Source organism: Gavialis gangeticus, unplaced genomic scaffold (genome assembly GCF_001723915.1).
Source record: "Gavialis gangeticus isolate Ggan-Ray unplaced genomic scaffold, GavGan_comp1, whole genome shotgun sequence".
NCBI lineage: Eukaryota > Metazoa > Chordata > Crocodylia > Gavialidae > Gavialis > Gavialis gangeticus.
This window is the reverse complement of record NW_017729004.1, coordinates 20495401-20505661: the sequence shown is the minus strand read 5'-3', so window position 1 is coordinate 20505661 and position 10261 is coordinate 20495401. Positions and strand designations below refer to the sequence as shown.

The following is a 10261-nucleotide window of genomic DNA, read 5'->3' as shown; positions in this document are numbered from 1 at the left end:
CTAATGAGAATGGGGTGAGAGACAGTATCAAAAGCCTTCCTGAAGTCTAGGAAAACTATATCCACTGCCACCCCTGCATCCAATGATTTAGTGACCTGGTCGTAAAAGGCCACCAGGTTGGTCTGACAGGACCTGCCGCTGATGAACCCGTGCTGGTTGCCCCTGAGCATGCAGCTCCCTGCTGGCCCCTCCTGGATGTGTGCCAGAATAATTTTCTCGAACAGCTTACCCAGGATCGAGGTAAGGCTGACTGGCCTGTAGTTCCCCGGGTCCTCTTTCCTCCCCTTTTTGAAGATGGGAACCACGTTGGCCCTCTTCCAATCCTCCGGCACCTCTCCAGAGCACCATGAGTGTTCATAAAGCCATGCCAGGGGACTTGCAATTATGTTGACTGGCACTAGCAGACAGCCTGACTGCCAGCACCACTGAGGTGCTTGCCACTTGGAGTGCTTGTGCAGGCTGCAGAGTAACCTGCAAGGGGAGTAGCAGAGACACACTCCCCACCCCCCCGGAAGGATTTTAAGGGGGAGGTGTGTAGCAGCACACCTGTGGGTGCTTGCCACTTTAAGGGCCTAAGCAGCCTGCTGGTGACTGCAGAGCTAATCAGGCAGTCGCATGACAGCCAGCAGGCTGCCTGATTGGAGCAGGGCTGCACAACCTCAGCATAAGAACAGGCCCTGAGGAGCAGAGCCAGCAGGGGTTGCTGGGACAGTGGCAACCCCAGTGCACCCCCTGAGCGCGCTGGTGCACCCCTGATGGCCGTAGTCACTGCTTAGGTGACAGGCGGGGGGGCAGGCAGGAGCACCAGTGCTCCCCCTGCAAGTGCCGGCTGGGGCACAGGGCTGCCAGGTGAAGCAGCTGCGCTCCGAGGTGGTACATGAGTGCCAGCTGGGGCCACCAGCAAAAGTGGCTGTGGCCACTTCAAAAAGCAGCTGCGGTGCTTCCGGGTGAGTGAGGTCAGCTATGGGGGTCTCCCCTTCAGTCACTGACTGGTTGCTGGGGGGCAGGGCAGGGCACATGCCCCCCCCCCCCAAGAGGCACCAATTGCCCATGCTGGGACACTGCCAAAGCAGCATCTTCTGGCTGGAGTAGTGCTTCTCCCAGGAATATTCTGGAGGTCTAAGGTAGGAATTATGGGGGTGGAGGTTTTTAGGGACATAAGGGGGGGGTCCCAAGCCCTGAGGAAAAGGCTTTAGACCTAGGGAAGAGCGAGTGAGGCCAGCCTTGCAAAAGGGGCTCAGAGTTGTGGGCCTACACAGGGGCTAGGCAAGTCCCTTATTAGAACTGGCAGGGGTGAGGCCAGGGGCTCAAGTGAGCCCAGTTAAGCAAAGGGCTACCTTGCATAAGATCTCAGAGGCTTTAGGCCAGCCCAGCTTGTGGTGATGGTATTATGGTAGGACCCAGGAGGACCCCTCTGGAGCAGGAAGGTCAGCAGTTGCCAGGCTGACTTTCTGACCCCTCAACTGGTCACTGCAAGGTGGCTAGAGCTGAAAGACTGATGGGCAATTGAGCCTACCACAAGGGACAGGCCAGAGCTGTGTAGAGCTATCTGATACCCCAACTGGCCTGGAGGCAGGGCCAGAGCCTAGAAGAGGCTGAATGTCCCCTCTTTAGGAGGTGACATCACAGGCAAAAAACGGGTAGGAGTCAGCCAACACGCAGGCTGCTGTGAAGGAGGCTGAAGCTCAGCCTCTGGATGGGAGGCATCCTTGACTTGAAACCTCCCGAGCGAGTTGGGCAAGGGACTGACAACGAGTGTTGAGATGGAGGCTGCAACAGAGTGTCCAGGAGTAGCTCAGTAGGGAGAAGGACCGGGGCAGGTAGGCCTGTGCTGGTCCTAGGGAATGACCTAAAACTACACTCTGCTGGGAAGGATGGTATGGTGGGGTTGCCAGTGGCAGGGGAGTCCTCAGGAAGTGCCACACCAGTGCCTCTGTAGCAAACAGCAAAAATGTGGTGCTGGAAAGCCTCAGCCCTGGCTGCCTTGTGAGTGACCCTGTGGAAGGGAAATGCTAGGGCAACAACATGGAGGCCCAGAGGGCCTGTTGTCCAAGGCCTTTAGAGCAAGACTTGGACAACAATGCAGGGGCCAGAAGGATCTGAGGCCTAAATGAGAGTGGGAGGCCCAAGGGAGAGCGTTGACAAACACCTGAGGCCTGAGCAGGTCATAGGCCAAGAGTGGGGTCCAGGCATGTCAACAGACACCTGAGGCCCATGGGGTGTAGGGCCCCATAGCCCCAGGGAGGGGGTGGAGTAGTGACCCCAGTAAAGAGGTAGAGTGAGATAGACTAGAAGCCTAATGAGAAGCAGGAAGCTCCAGTGAGGGGGCATGTGAAGAAGCCCGAGTGAGGAGACATGTGACCAAGGTAAGTCTCCAGATGCCAGAGGCCGAGTATGGCCCAGCAATGGGGCTAGGGGAGTAACAGTGGATAGTTTGGACCAGTGGCCTAGTGTGGCCCAGCAATAGGGCTGGGGGAGTTGGAAGCGATTTGGATGCCATCTGCAAGGCATGGGACACAGTAAAAGGGAGGCTGGAGCCATGTATAATGCCCTAAGCACTGGGGCATTAAATGAGCAGGCTCCTGCATTTCTACATCCAGTTTTAATATATCATAGCATGGTGAGCGAATCAAGGAGGACTGCCCTAGACAGGTGGGTGGGCTGATACTGCATCTGGCCCTAGGATGGCCCCCTGTCACACTGAATCAATCAAGTTGCATGATTTCTTAAAAGGTGCCCAGTCCTCCAGCTCTTTCTTTATCTGAGCGGCTGCTTAAATTAGAAGTGTACGATCCGTCTTCAAGATTGTCCCCGAGGTCACTGGAGAGCCAGATCTGAATTACCAAGCAGCTGCTCCATTTGTATTAACATTAAATGAATTTGCAATAGCTCTTCTCTGGAGAGTCAGTGGTGCAGTGCATAGTCAACAACATGAGGCAGCTAGCTGAGAAATCACATAGTCAAGTTTTGGTGAAACTGGCTCTGGGTTTGCTTGTGGGAAGGGTTATTCAAATCTTCACATTCATCAGAGACTGACACTTTTCTGTGTGTTGGATATTCCAACTCAACTTGCAGGTTTTTGCTTTTGTCAACTATCATGAACAGGAATGGGTGAAGCAGTACAGAAAAACAGCCATCTGTAGTAATTCACCATTCCTAGAACCAAGGTAAGCTTTGTATATATTATATACTACTAACTCCCCACCAGCCCTCGGGCTTCTAGCTCATAGGAAACCTAAAAACCATTCTCTCCTTAAAGTAATTTTAAAACTGAAGCAAACACCATCAAACAGCACTCATCAGTTCAGCAAGAACAAGTCTGGAAGCCTCCTTCCTAGGATTTAAGCCATCTTTAATTTAGTCCTTACAACACTCCTGATAATCCATAATCGAGTTCCAAAGTATTTTGCATGTTCTTGAGTCTTCAGAGATAAGAGATTTATTCAGCCTAGAGCTTCAGAGCAAACCAATGCCTCCAGAAGCAACTGAAGGAGTATGTATGCAAAGATAGTAGCACTCTGCAGGAAAGGCTACTCTCCATCCCTTTCATCCTCTTGACAGGGCTTTCTCCTTTGCTTGAAGTTGGAGTTACTAAACTCTCCATGCTGCCAGGATGCTGAGAACAGTCTTGTTCCCTCACTTCTTCTTTTGACTGGCAGAGAAGAGTAGGAAGAAGCAGGCTGGCAGACAGGAGTGGGGAACAAATGAACCAGTTCAACAGACTGGTTTCACTGCTTTTAATTAGCACACAGCATCCTTCTCTGCTCCCCTCCAGCCCTGCTTTCCAACCCAACAGAGTCAGTAGCAGAGGCCAGATGCTGATCTTTTAACTCAGAGAATTGCAGAGAAGTAGGGAAGAAATGGATGCATCTTCTTTCCATGCCAGGTCAGAAAGCTTTGCTCTTTGGCTGCTACTACTGCCTTCAAGTGGTATGGCAGCAGGTGCCCTTTAAACATGGGGGGGGGCATTGAAACTGGCAACAGATTCATGGTCATTGGCACACTGCCTTCTGGTCTCATCTCAGAGAAGGCTGTGTTTAAGCACCATTTGCTGACTGTCTAGACTGTAGCTATTCCTTGCACAGTATTCCTTAAAAAGCAGAAGCAACGGTTCAGTTCTGCACACAGGGCTTCCCAGCAACAGTGCGAAGGTAGGAGTTTGTCCTGCAGAAAATGGTATGTGCTACCCTGTCTGGTTTAACATGCATCTGATTATATTATGTCCAAACATTAACAGCTATATGAGACTTGAAATTAAAAATTTCCCTTCTAAATAATACATGCAGTTATATAACTAAGATCGTTCATAGCTTCCTAAATCCTACACTGAAATAACTATTTCACAATAAGATTTATTCAGTCATACATTTTTAAAATCAGAAGGAGTTATACATTCTGATAATATAGCCTGATTTGTAGCATGCCACAATTCCAGCAGCAATGCCTGTATCAAGCCCATACCTTCTGCTTGAGCTCTAACATGCCCCACAAGGCCAACCAGCCTTGGGTTAAAAAACCTCAAACTATGAAAAAATCCACCTCCCTTCTAGGCAGGTTGTTTCCACTGTTAACTGGCCTCACTGTTACATTCAGATTAGACAAAAGGAGCAGAATTTTATCAGCTCCACTTGCCTACCCTATATAAAAGCACCTTCACTTCAATTAACTAAGAACAGATTTTTATGGGAGAGAATAACTTCGGCAAGCTTTCTCCTTTAGCTTGCTCACCAAGCTATTTCTATAGCCACCTGCTTTGACAACCTAGCAGAGGTGCTAAAAAAAAAAGTAAACCAACCCAGACATCTACTTACCTGCCCTTAAACACGATAACAAAACAATTAGCAAGTTTTTTAGGCCCCTTGGTCAAGCAAAAGCTCATAAGTCTATGCAGTTCAGAAAGCCCTGCCAGTGTAACTGAGCCATCACTGCTGCCATTCATGGGAGAACAATCTTATGCAAGGGGATGCCACCCTCATGAGAGGCTAAGCCAGGATGCAGCAAGCCACACTAACTCCCACCCTCTGCCCAGAAAGTGATGCAGCTTCTACCGTATCCCATCCACGCCAGGCCAGTGGTGATCTGGAGTAGAGTTAGGATTTATTCATGTCCACTCCTACCTATAGTGTTTCTTGCCTATTGATCTACATTAGAAAAAAATCCAGCACTGCTTTAGATTTTGCCAGCCAAATATAAATAGAAACTTGTGTGTAAGGTATAGGGTAATAAATTAAGATAAGCAACACTGATTTTACTAAGGTTAGTAAATGTTCAATTCATGAAGCCATGTATTTGTAAAGAAAAGACTGCATCCCAGATATGATACAATTCTAGTATCATGAGTTCCTAATGGAGTAGTCCATGCTAGAAACAGATCAAGATTAGTTAAACTAGATCTTCAGATGACTTCCTTTTTCAATGATGCCAGCAAATGAAAATGTACCAAGTAACAAATGAATTATTAGTATTAAGTTACAGGTTAATACAGGGTAATACTTGATATCATTCAAAGGGGAAAACAAACCTTGTAGTTCAAACTTCCGACAAACCTACAGTCTGTCTACTGGCCCGAGTAACAAGTGATCTGGGGCTGGTTACAAAACTGCTTGAGGCTAAGTGTGGTTTCAGAACACACAAAGGGATCTATAAATATTCGTGAAGACCATTAAGGCTACTAAAAATTATCAGTAAAAAAAAAAAGCCTACTAAAATATAAGTAACAGGAGACTATACAATTTCTATCGGAAGGCAACAAAAAACTGGAGATGTTGAAATGAACACCTGTATCTATACTGAATTGTATATGGTTTGTGTAACAAATTTTCCCTCACTGAACTGGAAACCACACTTAATCCAGAATTTACAAAATTTCTTGTAGACACTCTTGCACAATAACCACACATTTACACTAACTTTTTAATATAAATATTAAAAAGTTTTAATATTTACATGTCTATGATGTAAATATTTAGAACAGCCTATTTTACAATGGGTAATTTAATTAGATAGTTTACTTCACAGATTCCATTTTAGGTGTTTGGCTAGAAGAGGACCTCAAAATAACATGCATATACTACTGGTGGCCCATGTACTGATGACAGAGATAGCTTCTCCTTATATCCAGCTACAGTTTATTCTTTATTGCTATAAGGGGCTCTCTAGAGAAATTATTGCTACATCCTATTTTTCTTAGTAAAGGCTTAATCCTACAGTCCCAATTCAGGCAAAACTTCTCCCTCTTGTGCCCTATTCTAGTTCTCTTCCTCTTATCTGGCAGTTGGCTAGCTTCAGCATTGCTGTGAAGGGCCCTTTATTTTGAACACTAGCTCTGCCAGCTTTCTTGGATAAGACTCCAGTTGGCTTATAAGGTGGTTTGGCACATTTCAGGACTGCTGGACCGGGGTTTCTGAATGACCACAGATACTGGGTTCAAACTAATTGAAGCAGTCCTAAGAAGTTTGTTACCCAAGTACATTGCAGGCAGGGAGAACATAAGGGGAACTAGTCAGTGAGCTTGAAATGATTTTGACCATTTAACTGAGTCATGAAGTAACCATAATAATGGTTGAACTTCTTTGTTTACCTCCCGGCTTTTAAACAGACTAAAGAAAACCATACCAAATGATCATGCAAAATCCATGCAAAGCACAATAGTGCTCAAGAAATTCCAGCTTCCAGAAAACAGTATTAAAATTTCTGGAGATTGGGCTTATGCTCACTTTGGTCAGGAAAGCCAGCGCTGTTTTGACAAATGAATGTGCAAAAGCATCATTATTAGTTAAGGACTTAGAATTCTTTAAAAGGCCTTCAAAGATACAAAGACACTTTAACTGCATTCCTGTTTTTAGTCTTACTGGGTCTCACACAACTTTTGAGTACATGCCCAGGAGATCTATGAATCAAGATGAAGTTGCACAGCACAGCTAATTAAGACAAAGCACACAAGTTGAATTACTGCTTGTATGCTAGCATTAAGTCAGTATACAACAATGTTTTCCTGCTCGGGATTTGGGGTTCTTTGGGGGACTATCTGGAGAGTCAGCTTTGACACATGGCTCATTAATATTTTTGTGCACACCTGATGAATGAAAAGGGGTCTCCAAGCTGCTTGTAACCCGAGTTCTATCTTGATCTTCCACCTCATCACTATTATAATGATAGGCATATTTGGGGGAACTGGCAGGCCTGTGGGACTTCGGAAGGCGGGGATTGGTAGGCTGGGAAGGTAGGGCATGTTGTCCTCTACGTCTGCACTCCTCAGCAAATGCTTCTTCATCTGCCACACCTGAAAAAGCAGACAATTCAAAAGAAAAAAAAAAAAAAGTGAGCAGGACACAAAATGCTTGTTTAACCTGCAACAACTGGAACCTGGGCTGGAAGTTGGGAACCACCAAGTTACAGCCCTAATACTAGCAGGTTTTTTTTTTGTTTATATCCATTACCTTAAACAAATCACTTAAAAATTGTGCCTCAGTTTCTCCATTTGTAAGCCCATTAAACTACCAACCAGACACGCATACTTCTGCCCTCACATGAGACCTGGGACTAACACCAACTGCTAAAACGCATGCACAGGCAGGTGCTTTGAGCAGCTTCTCACTACTCCATTGCTGCAGCTGAGCTGCAAGATTATGAAGTGCATTCCTACTTGGCAGAAATGGAGTAGCTGTCAGCAGAAGAAAGGGTTCTGCCACCAGAGAGGTTTGAATGTCCACACACGCATCCCAGATCCGTCAGAACAGGAGTTCCACTAGCAGAACTCTGCGTGTAGAAGAAAACCGAATCTATCCCGAACACCACTCTGCCAGATTCCACCATGATGGTAAGGCTACTGGTGCCCAGTTTCATCTTCCCAGCAGGCAGAGTGAGAGGGCTCAGCTCTGCACAACTAATCAAGTATTTCCCAATTTCCCCAGCTGCTGCTGACAACCAGAGCAATGGTGAGATGGCTGAAGACTTCTTGCTGAAGTCACTCCTGTTGTAAGGGGGAAAATGCCTAGTGGCAAAAGGGAAAGTCCCTTGAAAGCTGAAGGAGGTTTGGAGATCATGAACCTGGTTTTAAGGAGGCAAAGCAGAAATTGGAGAAGCCTAAAATGGGGCATGCCAGTGTGGGGGGAGATTTAAAAGGAAACAGGTGAGGGGAGAAAGCAGGATTTGAGAGGTCAAAAAATGGAATATGCAGCACACAAGAGAAGAGAGTGAAAAATCAAATTAAACGTTGGGAAAAGTTGTATTAAACAGTACAATCTCTATGCACAGAGAGAGAAATTGCCTAGCTGTAGCAATAGCAAGGTGCTAACGGGGAGAACACAGGTACCAAAACATGGCAAAGCGCACTGAAAGGGAAATAGTCTTGGGGAGAAGAAAGAACTTGAACAAGGGACAAGTGGAGGAGGAAGACACAGGAGCCAACATCTAAATCAGGAACGTAAAAAAGCAGCTACTCATTGGGAAAATGTTGAAGGAAAAGGAAGATAAAGATAGGTCACAAAAGGTGCTTCTCAAAGAGTCTTAGTAATGCAATTACTTAACCACTTTTAATTGAGCTCATAACACACAGCATCGTTTTATATGCATCAGAAGTTGGCATGTCACATGCTGGAATTTTTTTCCACAGTGCATCAGGCATCAGCTGAGTTGGGATGGGTGTGTTACACTGGCTAATGTCTGGAAAGTGCTTTGCAGATGAAAGAGCACTACGCGTGCATGAAGTAATGACAGAAGCAACAGAAGGCCAATGGTTATCCCGTTACCTAAGCAAGTCTCATGTGGTTTCAGTTCTTTTGATGCTATCATACAAAGATTTTTACTTGTTGCTGGGTAGTAAGCATTTCCCTGAAGTCCCCAAAATGTGTTCTGTTTTACTGAACAATTCCACACAGTCATGTAAAGTTACTAATAATCAAATACAAATGGCATACCTGTTTATCCTGCTTACATTTAAGTGAATTCAGCTTGAAAAGCAATTCTGAACACAGATCACTGGCGGGCACATTACAGAAGTGAAAGAACCAGTGTACATGCTGCACTAAGATGCAATTAGGCCTATGTTACCTGCATATGTTTTTTCAGTCCATTCCAAAAGCACAAGCAACAAGGGAGAGACAGGCAGAGGGCAAAAAAAAAAATCCACGAAAAAAAAAAAATCAAAGACAATTTCTGCATTAGGTGCAACCTGCCTATGTGATAATTATATCAACTCTGAGAAAGCAATGGGTGAGCTGTCATCTAAGCATTAGTATGCTGTCCACAGCAGAGAGCCTGCAGCATGGCTGCATCTGACAAACTCAATAACCTTGATCTGATGAGGAGAGCATGTTCAGCTGCTACTAATACCAAAAGCACCACAAGGAGGAGCTCAGCACAGTGCAGGATTGGGACCAATGAACATCATTTAAATCTCAACTTGCTGCAAGTGAATCAAGTCCTTAAGGATTAAATATCCTCATTATCATTCAAGATGCTGTGAGCACAGAACAAATAGCACAAGGGGTGCTTATTACAGGTCTAATTATACCAAGCCTATTATGAGCCCCCCTTTAAAATAGTAAGAACAAAAATCACTCAGGAAGGAAGTGAAGTGTGCCAATTAAGCAGACATGGGAGGGGGGCTTATTTCCCTACAAGTTAATTTGCAAGGGTAGGAGGAGATTCTTCTCCTCTAGGACACAGGCAGCACAGCTCTCCTTTAAATGTACAGGTTCTATCTTCCCCATGCACACTTGAATTCATACTGGCAAGCAGATGTACATATTGGAAACCTTACCTATTACTGAAACACTGGGATTTTCTATGTATTCCCTACAGAAAGCTGAACCTACCTATACTCCACACAAATACACACAGATTTCAACTAAGTTATTTCCATCTATGTCAGATGCAGAACCCTTCTTTTATTCAGTCAACAGGAACAGAGCAGTTTCAAATGCAAGGAATTCAGAGAAATTGTATCACAAAGCTGGCACCACACATTGGCACCACCTTTATTGTAGATGTCCTCTTGCACCTAACCCCAGCCAACGCCTCTAAGCAGACATTCGTATAGATAAACTGCTTTTGACTAGGTCCAGATATTCAAATGGGCCCAAGGAAGAATGGATCCAATCTATGAGGGCTTCTCTAAGCTGCATATATTGGATCAGGAGTGAATGAAGCATGTTTGCACTTTTGGGAGTGGGGTGGGGAACATGGATGTCTCCACTGGCCCTTAAAGTAGCAGGCACCAAAGGTGCTCTGCTAGATACCTCCCCCCACTTAAGATTAC

At 45.5% G+C, this 10261-nt stretch overlaps 1 protein-coding gene across 1 annotated transcript in view; it reads right to left on the bottom strand.

Annotated features, from left to right (window-relative positions):
* Positions 1 to 10261, bottom strand: part of DNAJB6 (DnaJ heat shock protein family (Hsp40) member B6) — a 101754-nt gene that overhangs the window by 4632 nt on the left and 86861 nt on the right. The window contains exon 9 of the mRNA XM_019508158.1: positions 7076 to 7282. Coding sequence (XP_019363703.1) covers positions 7076 to 7282 — 207 coding nt within the window. The remainder of the gene's footprint in view (positions 1 to 7075; positions 7283 to 10261) is intronic.